A 17,500-nucleotide genomic window follows, 5' to 3' on the forward strand; every position below is an offset into this window, starting at 1 on the left:
ACGATTGACTCCTTCAAAAATAAGCTCGACCGTCACTTCCTTCAACTTAATATTAACTAGAGTAGAAATGCAACGTTTTGGAGTCTTCTGAATAATGTAAAATCACTTAGGTTTAAGGACAGACCACCTAGTCTGGACCATGGGGTCTGTGTGGTCTGATTTTCTATGTAAATCTATATATAAGGACATACAAAACCACGGCCTCCCTTCTCAGGACTCCTGTGACATCAAGATCAAGGTCAAGATCAACGGAAGTAAACAGAGCGACGCTGCGGAGTCTGTCACGCCGCCCACGCCCACACAGTGCCCCCACGCCCACACAGTGCCCCCACGCCTCCACGCCCATCCAGTGCCCCCACGCCTCCACGCCCATCCAGTGCCCCCACGCCCACACAGTGCCCCCACGCCCACACAGTGCCCCCACGCCTCCACGCCCATCCAGTGCCCCCACGCCTCCACGCCCATCCAGTGCCCCCACGCCTCCACGCCCATCCAGTGCGTATTACAAGGTTATCTATGTCAAGTTTACCTGTTTCAAGCTTTTTGTGGCTGAGGTGACAGCTTGGTATTACTCCAGAATCACACCCAAGCTTACCCATGTCAAGTTTACCTGTTTCAAGCTTTTTGTGGCTGAGGTGACAGCTTGGTATTACTCCAGAATCACACCCAAGCTTACCCATGTCAAGTTTACCTGTTTCAAGCTTTTTGTGGCTGAGGTGACAGCTTGGTAACATTCCAGAATCACACCCAAGCTTACCCATGTCAAGTTAACCTGTTTCAAGCTTTTTGTGGCTGAGGTGACAGCTTGGTATTACTCCAGAATCACACCCAAGCTTACCCATGTCAAGTTTACCTGTTTCAAGCTTTTTGTGGCTGAGGTGACAGCTTGGTAACATTCCAGAATCACACCCAAGCTTACCCATGTCAAGTTTACCTGTTTCAAGCTTTTTGTGGCTGAGGTGACAGCTTGGTAACATTCCAGAATCACACCCAAGCTTACCCATGTCAAGTTTACCTGTTTCAAGCTTTTTGTGGCTGAGGTGACAGCTTGGTATCATTTCAGGTTTAATCTTAGGTAGCACCACTCCAAACCAACTTTCGTTGTAAATTAGCACGTGAGAGAATTTAATGATAATGCATTTTCGTATACGTTTTACCTTGGGGAGGGGCCAGGGGGGCAAGCCTCATTAATTATAAAGTTGGGTGGCTTGGATTTTCTAAGTCCATTGTTATTGTTTCACGAGCGCCTCTATGCACAGACTGAGCCTCGTACCTGCCTTGCAGTGCACCAAACAAACTATATAGCTCCCAAGTCAGTACACGCACGGATCATTACAATTTTGGACATAAAACAGTCTCTATGATTTCTATGTTATTTTCTTGGCTATATTAAAGCACATAATGGCACAAGTATTTGTATTTTATAATTTTAAAAGATTATATTCAGGATGTATAGCTCTGTGGGTTGAATTGCGCGGGCAGCACCACGTAGGCATGTTTGCAGTCAATTTTCATCATGATGGATGGACCAGAGTCTCACTCTCTCACTCAAAATATCATTGTACTTCACCTCTCGGTAAGTGTTGACTGACTATTCAACCTCTTTATTGGTATGCATGTAGTTAGACAAAAGGACCGATTACTATCCAAAATTGAATGGAATAGTGACCCGGCGTGTGACATGTGTGCGTTTTGTGAATAGCGGTCGCATGAAGCTTGTCACGTGTCACAAACCAACTGGATATTGTTGGACGCGTACTCATAGTTTCAGTAAAGTGGAGGCCAGGGTGATGCGTAGCAATCGTTAGGTCACTAACGGCTCATATATGACAGCTGTCACAAATCTGTTGCATTTTGTACCCCAAACTACTCGCTAACAATGATCCACCATCAACTTACAAGAAGTGGATGGGTTAACTGTCAGTACTGTACCATATGTTTTTATGAAACATGACATTTCCCAAGAGTTGCTCAATTACACGGATTGGGGCGGCGGCGGTGGGGGGTGGGGGGGTTCCATTACAGTGACCATCCAATTACGCGCCCGACACTCCTCAACAGACCCGCTGCGGCGGCTGGTATGTTATATTGGAATAAATTACAAGAGTATACGTTAGGGACTTTCCTTACTTTAGACTAGGGAATTTTCCCTATATTTGATTTTTTTAGGGACATTTTGGAAGGCAATTTTTCAGTGATTTGTCCTTCCACCACCAAAACAACGGTTCCCTACAAGGATTGATGAAGCTAACCGATGGGTTAGGAATAGTTTTAGTACCGTGCCAGTATTTCAATCCATTACCTACCTTACCAAACAACACTAGCTATTCATATATCTTTTCTACAAATGTTCAACAACCATGGAAACGCTTTCAAAATCCAATTCAAGGACTATTTATTATTGAAAATATGGGATAATATTGACAAAAGTGCAGCCTCCTGTGGCGGCGGCCGCGACGGTGGTGCAACCGGTGTTGCGAGAAATACCTCTTCGCAGAAAGAAGTCGCATATATATGTGGGTCGAGGGGGGCGAAGCTCCCCTCATCAGCAGGTCGTAAAGTTCGGTTGGAGTAGTTTAAATATATTTGACATGCGGCGTGGCCCGTCAGAAATTACGCAGCGCGGGTGGGGTGGGGGGGGCCACTATGCCCACCATCCAATGACATGCCTGACATTCGTCAACAGACCGAATGCTAGGTCATATTGGAATAGACTACAAGAGTATGCGTTAGGAACTTTCCTACTTTTGAGATTTTTCTAGGGAAATTTTGGAAGCCCATTTTTCAGTGATTTGGGCTTCCCCCCCAAACCCCAGTTCCCCACAGGTCCCCAGGCTTGTCTTGGCGGGGTAGGGGGGCTGGGGTGTTGGAGGGGGTGGAGTGTACTTCTTAAGATTTACTGAGGTGACAGATAGGTAATATTCCAGAATCACACCCAAGCTTACCCATGTCAAGTTTACCTGTTTCAAGCTTTTTGTGGCTGAGGTGACAGCTTGGTAATATTCCAGAATCACACCCAAGCTTACCCATGTCAAGTTTACCTATTACAAGCTTTTTGTGGCTGAGGTGACAGCTTGGTAATATTCCAGAATCACACCCAAGCTTACCCATGTCAAGTTTACCTGTTTCAAGCTTTTTGTGGCTGAGGTGACAGCTTGGTAATATTCCAGAATCACACCCAAGCTTACCCATGTCAAGTTTACCTGTTTCCGTTCACCGGTGATGAGGTTTCAGGCCCCGGTCCACCTCCGCAGCAGCGCTCCACAGGGCCGCCAACATTACAACAGTAACATTAGCACCTAAAGTTGTCCTCAATCCTCACCAGGGTTGTTGATTTTTTTTAAATGAAAAAAATGGATTTTTTTTATTCAAATCAGATTTTTTTATCTAAGTTGATTTTATATATTTTTTTATAAATGAAAATAATTAAATGAATGTAAACCTCAATATTGTCTACATTAGTTTAAAACACATGTTGAAGTAACCTGGCTGGCTGTTTGAGCCAGGCCTAAGACTGACCAGCTGCAGCCAGCCAGCCAGCCAGCCTTGGCCAGCACCACACCACAACTCTGTCTAGTCTCCTAACAGTCTAACCAGATCATGTCATGTTTTGGACATGTCCTCACTGAAATTGCTCAAAGAAAAATGACTGCAGCTTCAAATCAAAGTATCAGAAAAGACTGTGGATGATCTATGTGTGTATGTGAAGTGATTCTTTGAAAAATAGGAGAATATGTTTCAATTATTTCCTTTACTGCAACCCTGATCGTCACGTTTGTAAAGTCATAGGATTTAGTGAATAAGTGAGTCTTCAGCGCTTTCTTGAAGATTGCCAGACTGCCACTGTTCTTAACCCGTAGAGCACCGTTGACGCGTCTCACGCGTTAAAAGCGATTTGCAATCATATACCGTTGACGCGTCAGACGCGTTTGCAAATTTCCATAATTAATTGCAATTGAAAGGACGCTCCCGTGTGCATCTATACGCTCATATGGGTCAGAGCGTCGACTTGTGAGTCAGCCTAGCCTCTCCCAGGCCAATATGCCCCCAGGGGTGACGTCGACCCACATGGAAAGTGAATTTGGGCGTGTGACACGAACGAAATCAAGTCCGAAACAAAGTGACAGACTGTGGTGAGAGAAGTCCTTCATCAGCACACTGTCAGTAGACTGTCAGCACACTGTCAGCACACTGTCAGTAGACTGTCAGCACACTGTCAGCACACTGTCAGCACACTGTCAGCAGACTGTCAGCACATTGTCAGTAGACTGACACCACGTCATCAGCACACTGTCACCCCGTCATCAGAACACCATCAGCACACTGTCAGCACCTCTTCAACCCCGTAACAGTCTGCCTGGTAAGCCATTTTTCGTGTATTTCCGGATATTTTCCTCGGCCAGTTTTCCGCCATGGTGCGGTGCACACCTTTGGGCAGAGTTGCCTTTGTCTGGGGTGTGCGTGTCCTCAAAGTCGCCTTTCTCAACTCTTCTGCCCATGACCGGAAGATTACCAAAATGAGACGGCTTTTTCAACTTCCCAAAGTCAAAAACATGACATAGGGAGTTTGTTGATGAAGGTGGCGATAAAACAACAGTTCTTGCTAGTTTGTGTTTGTGGTTTATGAAGCCAGTGTGTTCATTTTGTAGTCTTTCTAAAGTGAGGAAAGTGATCGGCTTAAATAGCTTGTTGAGCCGTGCGTCCTTGTTTAATCCCTTGACTGTGGATTTCCCACAACAAGACATCACCAAGCTACAGGAATGTAACAAAAGGTGGCTGCTACAATTCACTGAAGGAAAATGTAAAGTCATCCACCTTCGGAGGGGATATCCAACACAAAATATTGACAAATGGCATCGTTTGAATTGTTTCTAACGATGGCGATGATGTTTTCATTCCGGGAAGTTCTTGCTTATCATACAGTGATGCTTTAACATGGTCTGGGGTGCAACAGTAACACAACAGTGACCTCGTGAGCTCTATGTCCACCCCACCTGGCAGGGTTACCCACAGGAAGCTCAGGAAATGGTCATCGCCATAGGCCTATGGAGGTGCGGCCAGCAGAACAGTGGCCGCACCCAGCCCAAGAATTGGGGGAATTCTTTAAAATCTGACACACCAGAACAAGAAACGTAAGAATTTTGCAAGATTTTGGGTCAGTTCTTACTCGGTCTCGGGTAATTCTTGGTTCTAGTCTCAGTCCGCGTTGTAAACTCATAGAAATAGCATCCGTGCGCTTGTGTCATGTTTTCAGCACTACAGTGTCACTTTTTGTGCTTTAACCCGCTAGCAGCGACGGGTCAGATTTGTGGCTTTACCGTGTAGCAGCGACGGGCTAAATTTGTGGCTTTACCGTGTAGCAGCAGCGACGGGCCAAATTTGTGGCTTTACCGTGTAGCAGCGACGGGCCAAATTTGTGGCTTTACCGTGTAGCAGCGACGGGCCAAATTTGTGGCTTTACCGTGTAGCAGCGACGGGCCAAATTTGTGGCTTTACCGTGTAACGACGGGCCAAATTTGGGGCTTTACCGTGTAGCAGCGACGGGCCAAATTTGTGGCTTTACCGTGTAGCAGCGACGGGCCAAATTTGTGGCTTTACCGTGTAGCAGCGACGGGCAAATTTGGCTTTTACCGTGTAGCAGCGACGGGCCAAATTTGTGGCTTTACCGTGTAGCGGCGGCCAAATTTGTGGCTTTACCGTGTAGCAACGGGCAAATTGTGGCTTTACCATGTAAACCCCAAAATAGATGATACATAATCTGATCACAAATGCTTTGATATATATATTATGAAATGGTTTGTGTGAGTGATGATTTCTCCTCATTTTTCTTGCTTAGAGGGACCATTAAGAAACATGATCCCCGCTGCTACTGGGTTAATAATGTCTATGTTCCAATATGCTGTATGTTGACATGTTCGTCCTCCCCCACAGAGTGTTAGGAGTGTTGTCCGTGGCCAGGTCCAGGCACGATGCTTCCACGTCTCCCCGCTGATCTCTACGGCCCAGAAGGTGGCCATGTCCCACCTGGACCCTGGCTCGGAGATGCCCTACCCCAAGCTGCAGGCCAACTTAGATATCGTCCAACAAAGGTGTGTGAAAGGCTTTGAAGCTGACCCAATGTGAAATGTTTGTTCATAAATATGTAATTTTTAAGAATACATCAAATCCTCCTCTCTTCCTCTTACTAATAGTCTTCTACCTCTTAAATATCGAGGGGCTTCATGGTGCAGTGGTTAGCACACTTGCCTCACAACCGAGAGAGCCTGGGTTCGATTCCCGGGCGGAGTGGAAAAATTTGAGCGGGTTTTCCGATACCCTACGTAGCCCCTGTCCACCCAGCAGTGTACCAGGTATTAATCGGGGGTTGTGTCCCGTCTCCTGGGGTCTGTTCTCTTCTCCTATAATTCCTTCCCCTTCTGTCTCTCCGGCATATGACCACAGATGTTGCGCCCACTAAACCAAACTTTCTACTTTTTTTAAAATTCCGCCGCCATGTTGCCTCTCTTTCTATCTTCTATCGATATTTTCACGCTGACTGCTCTTCTGAACTTACTAACTGCATGCCTCCCCCCCTCCCGCGGCCCCGCTGCACACGACTTTCTACTCATGCTCATCCCTATACTGTCCAAACCCTTTAAGCAAGAGTTAACCAGCATCTTCACTCTTTCATCCCTATACTGTCCAAACCCCTTATGCAAGAGTTAACCAGCATCTTCACTCTTTCATCCCTATACTGTCCAAACCCCTTATGCAAGAGTTAACCAGCATCTTCACTCTTTCATCCCTATACTGTCCAAACCCCTTATGCAAGAGTTAACCAGCATCTTCACTCTTTCATCCCTATACTGTCCAAACCCCTTATGCAAGAGTTAACCAGCATCTTCACTCTTTCATCCCTATACTGTCCAAACCCCTTATGCAAGAGTTAACCAGCATCTTCACTCTTTCATCCCTATACTGTCCAAACCCCTTATGCAAGAGTGTTTCCCATGTGGTATTGATGTGCTGGATATCCCCTCCCAAGGTACAAGACTTAACATTTTTTTTCATTGAATTGTAGCAGACACTTTTTGCTCCACTCCTGTAGCTTGGTGATGTCTTCTTGTAGGAAATCCGCAGCCAAGGAGTTAACCAATCTTTCTAAGGCTGTTTCTTCCCCTTCCAGGCTGAACCGCCCTCTCACCCTCTCGGAAAAAGTGCTGTACTCTCATCTGTCCGATCCTTCAACCAAGAAATCGTCCGAGGTGAGTCCCACTACCTCAAGCTCCACCCAGACCGCGTTGCAATGCAGGACGCCACAGCACAGATGGCCGTGCTTCAGTTCATTAGCTCTGGACTGCCCAGGGTCACCGTACCATCAACCATCCACTGTGACCATCTTATTCAAGTACAGGTGAGGAAGCATTCTCTCTTTTTTTTTTTTACAGCAAAGGAGACAGCTCAAAGGCACACAAAATAAAAGGAAACAATAGAATGCAGCACAGCAATTGAGAATACATACAGTGGAAATGAGTTATTATATAAGATATGGTGTGTCAGGATGGGATGGGGGGGGCTTCGTGGTGCAGTGGTTAGCACACTCGCCTCACAACCGAGAGAGCCAATTCCCGGGCGGAGTGGAAAAATTTGAGCGGGTTTTCCGATACCCTATGTAGCCCCTGTCCACCCAGCGGTGTACCAGGTATTAATCGGGGGTTGTGTCCCGTCTCCTGGGGTCTGTTCCCTTCTCCTATGATTCCTTCCCCTTCTGTCTCTCTTCGGCATATGACCACAGATGTTGTGCCGACTAAACCAAACTTTCCAACTGTTCCCTTCTTTTATACTTCCTTCCCTCTTCTGTTTCCCTTCTCCTATAATTCCTTCCCCTTCTGTCTCTCTCCGGCATATGACCACAGATGTTGCGCTGACTAAACCAAACTTTCCAACTGTTCCCTTCTCCTATAATTCCTTCCCCTTCTGTCTCTCTCCAGCATATGACCACAGATGTTGCGCCCACTAAACCAAACTTTCCAATTGTTCCTTCTCCTATAAGTCCTTCCCCTTCTGTCTCTCTCCGGCATATGACCACAGATGTTGCGCCGACTAAACCAAACTTTCCAACTGTTCCCTTCTCCTATAATTCCTTCCCCTTCTGTCTCTCTCCGGCATACGACCACAGATGTTGCTCCCACTAAACCAAACTTTCCAACTGTTCCCTTCTCCTATAATTCCTTCCCCTTCTGTCTCTCTCCAGCATAAGACCACAGATGTTGCTCCCACTAAACCAAACTTTCCAACTGTTCCCTTCTCCTATAAATCCTTCCCCGCCTGTCTGTCTCCGGCATATAACCACAAATGTTGCGACTAAACCAAACTTTCCAACTGTTCCCTTCTCCTATAATTCCTTCCCTCTTCTGTTTCCCTTCTCCTATATTTCCTTCCCCTTCTGTCTCTCTCCGGCATATGACCACAGATGTTGCGCCCACTAAACCAAACTTTCCAACTGTTCCCTTTTCCTATAATTCCTTCCCCGCCTGTCTATCTCCGGCATATAACCACAGATGTTGCGCCGACTAAACCAAACTTTCCAACTTTTCCTTTGTGAATCTGTAGCTTGTGATTCTCCAAGATTACATTTCTTCATTGAATTGTAGCAGCCACTTTTTGTTCCATTTCTGTAGCTTGGCGAGGTGTTCTTGTAGGAAATCCACAGTCAAGGTGTTAACACTGCCTGACTTGCAGATCGATGGCCCTCAGGATCTCCAGCGAGCCATTGAAATCAGCAAAGAGGTCTACAATTTCCCGGCTACTGCTGGGGCCAAGTATGGAGTTGGATTCTGGAAGCCTGGCTCTGGGATTATTCATCAGGTGGGTCACAAGGAATCACAGCTGTTACTTAAGAACATAAGAACGCAGGAGTCTGCAAGAGGCCGGTAGGCCTGTACGAGGCAGCTCCTTTGACCCTAAGCTCCCGTGTATCTAACCCCACCTAATATCGCTGTCCATGAATTTATCTAGTCTATTTTTGAATGTGACAATTGTATTGGCACTCACCACATGACTGCTAAGCCTATTCCACTCATCCACCACCCTGTTAGTAAACCAATTTTTGCCTATGTCCCTGTTGAATCTGAATTTATCCAGTTTAAACCCGTTACTTCGTGTCCTACCCGGTTCTCTTACCAACAAAACCTTATGAATGTCTCCCTTATTAAAGCCCTTCATCCATTTATAAACCTCGATCATGTCTCCACGCACCCTTCGCCTTTGTGTATTTATATATTTTTCACAAGAGAGGAGACAGCTCAGGGGCAACAAATTACCCCACTTATATGTGCTTGGGGACTTTTACGGTTCACAGCAGAATTGTTTCCCCTAAAGTCATCTCAAACCTCCCTTGTTGAGGTGCAGAGATTTTATTCCTTCATATATATGTTACAGTAAGATTGTGAAACTTGGGATTTCGTGAAATCCCTAAAACTTTCAGGGAATTCGTGAAATTACTGTTTCACTTAGGGACTTCATGAAATTACTAAAATATCTAGGGATTTGATGTATTTACTGAAATGATACTACAGTTATTTCATGAAATCCCTGATGATAGTAAATGCTTCATGAAACTACTAAAATATTTAGGGATTTGATGTATTTACTGAAATGATACTTCAGTTATTTCATGAAATCCCTGATGATTGTAAATACATAGAACAACAGAAGATTTATTTTGAAATTTTATTCATAAATCATATCATATCATAAAAATCATGTATAAAATCAAGTAGAATGTATTAGTATAACATTCATGTTATTTTGCAATGCAAGAATAGACTGATTCAGCATGCTCTACCGTCCCTGTATTTAGCTGTGGTTGTGTTTCAAAAGCAATCTGAAACAAACAAACAAACTGAATAAACAAACTGTGTAAAGTTCAAGCAACAAACTGTGTAGAGTTCAAGTGATGATCAAAAGTAGCCTTGTTAGGTTAATTGTGTTAATATGTGTTATGCCACACTTGCAGTCAAACTTTGGGTTAAGGCAGACACAATCACTTAAAGTTAACACTGGCCTTTAATAGTAAGTTGTAACCCTCCACCACACAGCAGCACACGCACACCTGTTCACTAGGCAGCGCATCATTATTTACACTGACAGGTCTAGAAGCAAGTTTTCCAACCACTGAAGTTCCAATTCTAGAAGCAAGTTTTCCAACCACTGAAGTTCCAATTCTAGAAGCAAGTTTTCCAACCACTGAAGTTCCAATTCTAGAAGCAAGTTTTAGAACCACTGAAGTTCCAATTCTAGAAGCAAGTTTTAGAACCACTGAAGTTCCAATTCTAGAAGCAAGTTTTAGAACCACTGAAGTTCCGAGCATTCCATCTGTAAGTTGAGAGTGGTTTGAAAGATCAAGTGGTTGGAGCGCCCTGTACAGTTATTCACCACCACCTGCTCAAGGACTATCAGCCATGGCTGTACATTTTGTTTACTCATGACGATGCTTTGAGGTGACGAGGGTTTGCAGTGAAACCAGTAAATACATGAAATCCATAAATATTTCAGTAATTTCATGAAGTCCCGAAGTGAAACAGTAATTTCACGAATTCTCTGAAAGTTCTAGGGATTTCACGAAATCCCTAGTTTCACAATCTTACTGTAACATATACATACATGAATTGATACATACAGTAAGGGTTGTATCATTGTATCATAAGACATTTCAGTGCCCAAGAACACCTATTTGACAAGCTTTCGGAGTTGTGGGCATTTCCAGGAGTAGTTCTATGACCCTGGTGGTGGTGTGACCCTTCTTCTGTGCTGTGAACCTAGAAACACATATTTGACAAGGATTTCATAGGAGTTATGGGCATTTCAGGAGTAGTTCTATGACCCTGATGGTGGTGTGACCCTTCTTCTGTACTGTGAACCTAGAAACACATATTTGACAAGGCTTTCATAGGAGTTATGGGCATTTCCAGGAGTAGTTTTATGACCCTGGTGGTGGTGTGACCCTTCTTCTGTACTGTGAACCTAGAAACACATATTTGACAAGGCTTTCGTAGGAGTTATGGGCATTTCCAGGAGTAGTTTTATGACACTGGTGGTGGTGTGACCCTTCTTGTGTGCTGTGAACATAGAAACACATATTTGAAAAGCTTTCGTGGGAGTTGTGGGCATTTCCAGGAGTAGTTCTATGACCCTGGTGGTGGTGTGACCCTTCCTCTGTACTGTGAACCTAGAAACACATATTTGACAAGGCTTTCGTGGGAGTTGTGGGCATTTCCAGGAGTAGTTCTATGACCCTGGTGGTGGTGTGACCCTTCCTCTGTACTGTGAACCGAGAAACACATATTTGACAAAGCTTTCGTGGGAGTTGTGGGCATTTCCAGTAGTAGTTTTATGACCCTGGTGGTGGTCTGACCCTTCTTCTGTACCATGAACCTCAAGAAACACTTGTTAGAACCAAGAGAGCCCGGGTTCAATTCCCGGGCGGAGTGGAAAAATTTGGGCGGCTTTTCCAATACCCTACGCCCCTGTCCACCCAGCAGTGTACCAGGTATTAATCAGGGGTTGTGTCCCGTCTCCTGGGGTCTGTTCCCTTCCCCTTCTGCCTCCCTCCGGCATATGACCACAGATGTTGCGCCGACTAAACCAAACTTTCCTCTGTAAATGCACTAATACTAAACGACCTATTTCAGATCATTTTGGAGAACTACGCTTTCCCCGGGCACTGATTCTCACACGCCCAACGTAGGTGGTCTTGGAGGCCTGTGCATTGGTGTGGGTGGTGCCGATGCTGTTGATGTTATGGCCGACATTTCCTGGGAGCTGAAGTGCCCTAAGGTTTGTAATGAAGAGTTTTATCCTTGTAGTGACCAATGGATTAGGTGGCTCTGTATCTCTTCAAACCTGGCTGTTATGATTAGCATGGATTTGGCCTTTCTCTGCCTCTGTGGTGGATAGTGGAGTGTTTCCCATGTGGTATTGGTGTGCTGGATATCCCTTCACTGGTAGCCTGGTAACATACACTCCCAGGTCTTTCTCTGCCTCTGTGGTGGATAGTGGAGTGTTTCCCATGTGGTATTGGTGTGCTGGATATCCCTTCATTGGTAGCCTGGTAACATACACTCCCAGGTCTTTCTCTGCCTCTGTGGTGGATAGTGGAGTGTTTCCCATGTGGTATTGGTGTGCTGGATATCCCTTCACTGGTAGCCTAGTAACATACACTCCCAGGTCTTTCTCTGCCTCTGTGGTGGATAGTGGAGTGTTTCCCATGTGGTATTGGTGTGCTGGATATCCCTTCACTGGTAGCCTGGTAACATACACTCCCAGGTCTTTCTCTGCCTCTGTGGTGGATAGTGGAGTGTTTCCCATGTGGTATTGGTGTGCTGGATATCCCTTCACTGGTAGCCTGGTAACATACACTCCCAGGTCTTTCTCTGTGGTGGATAGTGGAGTGTTTCCCATGTGGTATTGGTGTGCTGGATATCCCTTCACTGGTAGCCTGGTAACATACACTCCCAGGTCTTTCTCTGCCTCTGTGGTGGATAGTGGAGTGTTTCCCATGTGGTATTGGTGTGCTGGATATCCCTTCACTGGTAGCCTGGTAACATATACTCCCAGGTCTTTCTCTGCCTCTGTGGTGGATAGTGGAGTGTTTCCCATGTGGTATTGGTGTGCTGGATATCCCTTCACTGGTAGCCTGGTAACATACACTCCCAGGTCTTTCTCTGCCTCTGTGGTGGATAGTGGAGTGTTTCCCATGTGGTATTGGTGTGCTGGATATCCCTTCACTGGTAGCCTGGTAACATACACTCCCAGGTCTTTCTCTGTGGTGGATAGTGGAGTGTTTCCCATGTGGTATTGGTGTGCTGGATATCCCTTCACTGGTAGCCTGGTAACATACACTCCCAGGTCTTTCTCTGTGGTGGATAGTGGAGTGTTTCCCATGTGGTATTGGTGTGCTGGTTATCCCTTCACTGGTAGCCTGGTAACATACACTCCCAGGTCTTTCTCTGTGGTGGATAGTGGAGTGTTTCCCATGTGGTATTGGTGTGCTGGATATCCCTTCACTGGTAACCTGGTAACATACACTCCCAGGTCTTTCTCTGCCTCTGTGGTGGATAGTGGAGTGTTTCCCATGTGGTATTGGTGTGCTGGATATCCCTTCACTGGTAGCCTGGTAACATACACTCCCAGGTCTTTGTCTGCCCCTGTGGTGGATAGTGGAGTGCTTCCCATGTGGTATTGGTGTGCTGGGTATCCCCTCCCAAGGTGCAAGACATTAGATTTTCCTTCATTGAATTGTAGCAGACACTTTTTGATCCATTGCTGTAGCTTGGAAATGTTGTCTTGTAGGAAATCTGCAGTCAAGGAGTTGAGTATATAGTGTTGGGCTTTGTGCTGTAGTACATTATATCTATCTATCTATATGAGAGAGAGAGAGAGAGAGAGAGAGAGAGAGAGAGAGAGAGAGAGAGAGAGAGAGAGAGATTTGTGACTGACTCTCATGTTATAATAATATCTGTCTCATACTATAACAATATAACTCTTTCCTTAGGTAACTTACTTAATTAATAATGTCTTGTGCTTTACCTGTCTATTTGAGCATGTGTGTGTGTGTGTGTGTAAGGCTGTCAGTTCTACTCTCTCTAAATGTATGTTTCTCTCTCTCTCTGTCTCTCTCTCTCTCTCTCCTACTTACTCTTCCTCCTCCGTTCATCAAATTTATACCCATTTCCTTCCTTCCTTTCCTCTCCTTCCTTAAATCTCTCTCTTCCATTTCATTCCATTAATAAAAATTTGTATTCACAGATTCGGAGGAAGAAGAAGAGGAGGAAGAGATAACAAGAGGAACAGAAGAAGGAGAAGAAGTAATCTCTCTCTCTCTCTCTCTCTCTCTCTCTCTCTCTCTCTCTCTCTCTCTCTCTCTCTCTCTCTCACACACACACACACACACACACACACACACACACAGTAAAACACAATTTCTTCATAATTTCAAAAACTTTATTAATATATATTTTGACAACGTTCAATCAGGCTCCACAGACTGGCTCCTCCCCGAACCCTTCTGTGGGGGCATAATTTGAGCCCCATAGAAGGCCGGGGGAAGATCTCGCCTATGGAACCTTATACACAGACATACATATATACACACAGAGAGTACCTCCTCTCTCTCTTTCCTCCTCCTCCTCCTCCTCTTGATGTGGCAGTGTCAGGAGAAGAGATCACCTGGGAGACTGAACAAGTCCTGGAGATGTTCAAGAAGGAAAATATATATATATATATATATATATATATATATATATATATATATATATATATATATATATATATATATATATATATATATATATATATATCTATATATCTATATACTCACTCACCTCACCTCACCACAGCCCACAGGACCCCACAGGATGTCTCACCACAGTATGTTGACAATCCCCACAGACACATACCCCCCAGCCACATAAAAGGACCCCCCCCCCCCTCTCAGGTCACAAGGTCAACAGGATGTCACCCTACAGACACATGCCCTCTTAGACAGCAACCCAACCCACACCATAGATAGCCACATGACCTCCCCTGTGTGTGTGTGTGTGTGTGTGTGTGTGTGTGTGTGTGTGTGTGTGTGCTGTTGATAAATAAAGATGGACTTGTAGTGTGTGTTATTATTATTGTTATTCCAATGGGTTTGAAGAGAGAGAGAGAGAGAGAGAGAGAGAGAGAGAGAGAGAGAGAGAGAGAGAGAGAAATAAAGCAGATGTAAAAGGGAGAGAGAAAATGCTATGGATTAGAAGGAAGACGATAATGCGGCTGAAGGGAGAGGAGATGAAAGAAGGGAGAGAGCAAAGAAAGAGGGAGGGAGAGAAAATAAATAATGGAACAAGAGAGAAAGACTGGAAAGGAAGGGAGAGGGAGGGACAGGAGTCTTGCCCTTACAACATTTATCTGGACCTCTGCAGACTGGGAACTTAGGGGAGAGGGAGAGGAAGGGAGGGAAGGAGAGGGAGGGACAGGAGTCTTGCCCATACAACAATTATCTGGACCTCCACAGACTGGGAACTTGGGGGAGAGGGAGAGGAAGGGAGGGAAGGAGAGGGAGGGACAGGAGTCTTGCCCTTACAACAATTATCTGGACCTCCACAGACTGGGAACTTGGGGGAGAGGGAGAGGAAGGGAGGGAAGGAGAGGGAGGGACAGGAGTCTTGCCCTTACAACAATTATCTGGACCTCCACAGACTGGGAACTTGGGGGAGAGGGAGAGGAAGGGAGGGAAGGAGAGGGAGGGACAGGAGTCTTGCCCATACAACAATTATCTGGACCTCCACAGACTGGGAACTTGGGGGACAGGTGGAGAGGAAGGGAGGGAAGGAGAGGGAGGGACAGGAGTCTTGCCCATACAACAATTATCTGGACCTCCACAGACTGGGAACTTGGGGAACAGGTGGAGAGGAAGGAGGAAGGAGAGGGAGGGACAGGAGTCTTGCCCATACAACAATTATCTGGACCTCTGCAGACTGGGAACTTGGGGAGAGAGGAGAGGAAGGGAGGAAGGAGAGGGAGGGACAGGAGTCTTGCCCATACAACAATTATCTGGACCTCTAACTAACTAACTAACTAAGATAATGACAACAACTCTATGACAAAGAGCAGCAGACAGCCAGGCACTTGATGAAAAGCATAGGACAAGTGAAGCTTCTGGGTCATGTGCTGAGGAGAGTGACTGCTTGCTTGGAAGGAAGAGCAAGTCAGAATGGCTGGCCTGCTGCAAGACATGGATGGCAGACACTGTGTGGCTTATGAAAGGGTGGGGAAGGGACAGGAAGGGAAGGGACAGGAAGGGATGGGGAAGGAAAAGGAAGGAAAGGGAAGGGAAGGAAGGAAGGAAGGAGGAAGGAAGGAAGGAAAGAAAAGGAAGGGAAGGGAGAGGTCCATGGTCGCCTTGCCCCCTCGCTGAAGGTACAGACGACTTGAATCAGAAAGAAAGGAAGGTCGCTTGAACTTGGGACTTCCTTCAGCTATTTCTTGGACTATGATGGACTGTAGGGGCTGACTCTGGGGTCTTCTGAGATGGTCTTCCTTCCTTCCTTTGGTTCTTCCTTTCGAAGTTTTCCGGAGCTGTGGACAAACAGACTCATTAGCATCCTGTTGTTGTTGTTGTTGTTGTTATTTCCCTTCCTTTTCTTTCCATTCCCTTTCGTTCCTTCCTTTCCCTTCCCTTCCTTTCCTTCCCTCCCTTCCTTCCTCCCTTCCTTCCTTCCTTTCCATTTCCTTTCTTTCCCTTCCCTTCCCTTCTTATCCCTTCCTTTCCCATCCTCTCCTTTCCCTTCCCTTCCTTCCTTTCCCTTCCTATTCTTTCCTCCACCCCTGACAGTCTGCCCCGAGCTGCCCCGTCCATTCCAAGTCCCCCCCGGCAGGATGGATCTTTCAGCGTAAAATTCAAACTACCGTTTCCAAGCATCCTATTTCATCCTTAACACATTTCCTAACTGTTTTAAGCTGTGGATCATTGCCTCAGTGCACAGGGGAGTAACACACACACACATGGATTGGAGTAAAACAGAGTGAAGATGCTGGTTAACTCTTTCATCCCTATACTGTCCAAATCCCTTATGCAAGAGTTAACCAGCATCTTCACTCTTTCATCCCTTTACTGTCCAAATCCCTTACGCAAGAGTTAACCAGCATCTTCACTCTTTCATCCCTTTACTGTCCAAATCCCTTACGCAAGAGTTAACCAGCATCTTCACTTTCATCCCTATACTGTCCAAATCCCTTACACAAGAGTTAACCAGCATCTTCACTCTTTCATCCCTATACTGTCCAAATCCCTTATGCAAGAGTTAACCAGCATCTTCACTCTTTCATCCCTATACTGTCCAAATCCCTTACGCAAGAGTTAACCAGCATCTTCACTCTTTCATCCCTTTACTGTCCAAATCCCTTATGCAAGAGTTAACCAGCATCTTCACTCTTTCATCCCTATACTGTCCAAATCCCTTATGCAAGAGTTAACCAGCATCTTCACTCTTTCATCCCTTTACTGTCCAAATCCCTTATGCAAGAGTTAACCAGCATCTTCACTCTTTCATCCCTCACGCTGGTAAGCTCTGGAACAATCTTCCTTCATCTGTATTTCCTCCTGCCTATGACTTGAACTCTTTCAAGAGGAGGGTATCAGGACACCTCTCCTCCCGAATTTGACCTTGCTTTTGGCCGCCTCTTCTGATTCTTTTATGGGAGCAGCGATTAGCGGGCTTTTTTTTATTATTGTTTTCTTTTTTTGTGTGCCCTTGAACTGACTCCTCTGGTGTAAAAAAAAAAAAATGGTCACGCATCTTAGCCATCTACCTCCGTTTTGGGTCGTGAAAAAAAAAAAAATCAAATGCTTGACTCCGAGTTAGTTGAAGGACTTAACTGAACCACAGCTGTTTGTCCTCGCCTCCTGTAAGTCTCCTGTACCGCTGTTTGCACCTATTATCACACCCTCGTCAAGCCATCACACACACACACACAC

The 17,500-nt window shown here is 45.5% G+C and overlaps 3 protein-coding genes and 2 long non-coding RNA genes across 19 annotated transcripts in view; 2 read left to right on the forward strand and 3 right to left on the reverse strand.

The window, feature by feature from the left end:
- LOC126990128 (lysine-specific demethylase 6B-like) overlaps positions 1-13,961 on the forward strand; it is a 33,717-nt gene extending 19,756 nt beyond the window's left edge. For 2 of the 9 annotated variants that reach the window (XM_050848675.1, XM_050848676.1), the window contains exons 5-10: positions 215-376; positions 5,932-6,089; positions 7,166-7,393; positions 8,722-8,847; positions 11,673-11,817; positions 13,789-13,961. In XM_050848675.1, coding sequence (XP_050704632.1) covers positions 215-376; positions 5,932-6,089; positions 7,166-7,393; positions 8,722-8,847; positions 11,673-11,817; positions 13,789-13,821 — 852 coding nt within the window. In that variant the 3' untranslated portion in view covers positions 13,822-13,961. Of the gene's footprint in view, positions 1-214; positions 377-5,931; positions 6,090-7,165; positions 7,394-8,721; positions 8,848-11,672; positions 11,818-13,788 lie in introns of those variants that run through there. The other 7 variants (XM_050848677.1, XR_007744032.1, XR_007744033.1 and 4 more) reach the window with 7 other exon arrangements.
- Positions 385-3,201, forward strand: LOC126990131 (uncharacterized). 4 transcript variants are annotated; one of them, XR_007744037.1, is made up of 4 exons: positions 385-509; positions 591-1,051; positions 2,916-2,985; positions 3,067-3,201. It is a non-coding gene; the product is annotated as an uncharacterized LOC126990131 (long non-coding RNA). The 4 variants fall into 4 exon arrangements; XR_007744039.1 differs by lacking the exon at positions 2,916-2,985 and having other exon boundaries at positions 591-1,040; positions 3,067-3,190; XR_007744036.1 differs by lacking the exon at positions 3,067-3,201 and having other exon boundaries at positions 591-970; positions 2,916-3,048.
- LOC126990129 (uncharacterized) lies at positions 11,878-13,215 on the reverse strand. 3 transcript variants are annotated; one of them, XM_050848684.1, is made up of 2 exons: positions 13,055-13,215; positions 11,878-12,775 (listed from the first exon to the last, which is right to left on the reverse strand). In XM_050848684.1, exons 1-2 carry the CDS (start codon positions 13,213-13,215, stop codon positions 11,878-11,880), a joined length of 1,059 nt encoding a protein of 352 aa, XP_050704641.1. The 3 variants fall into 3 exon arrangements, with proteins under 3 accessions (XP_050704641.1, XP_050704640.1, XP_050704642.1); XM_050848683.1 differs by having other exon boundaries at positions 11,878-12,868; XM_050848685.1 differs by having other exon boundaries at positions 11,878-12,961; positions 13,055-13,193.
- On the reverse strand, positions 13,860-15,617 carry LOC126990130 (uncharacterized). 2 transcript variants are annotated; one of them, XR_007744034.1, is made up of 2 exons: positions 15,583-15,617; positions 13,860-15,399 (listed from the first exon to the last, which is right to left on the reverse strand). It is a non-coding gene; the product is annotated as an uncharacterized LOC126990130 (long non-coding RNA). The 2 variants fall into 2 exon arrangements; XR_007744035.1 differs by lacking the exon at positions 15,583-15,617 and adding an exon at positions 15,492-15,522.
- A 268-nt stretch (positions 15,618-15,885) lies between these two features.
- Positions 15,886-17,500, reverse strand: part of LOC126990132 (uncharacterized) — a 42,003-nt gene continuing 40,388 nt past the window's right edge. Inside the window, exon 12 of the transcript XR_007744040.1 lies at positions 15,886-16,101. The gene's annotated coding sequence lies outside the window, so the exon portion shown is untranslated. The remainder of the gene's footprint in view (positions 16,102-17,500) is intronic.

The sequence above is a fragment of the Eriocheir sinensis genome, unplaced genomic scaffold, assembly GCF_024679095.1.
Source record: "Eriocheir sinensis breed Jianghai 21 unplaced genomic scaffold, ASM2467909v1 Scaffold146, whole genome shotgun sequence".
Taxonomy (NCBI): domain Eukaryota; kingdom Metazoa; phylum Arthropoda; class Malacostraca; order Decapoda; family Varunidae; genus Eriocheir; species Eriocheir sinensis.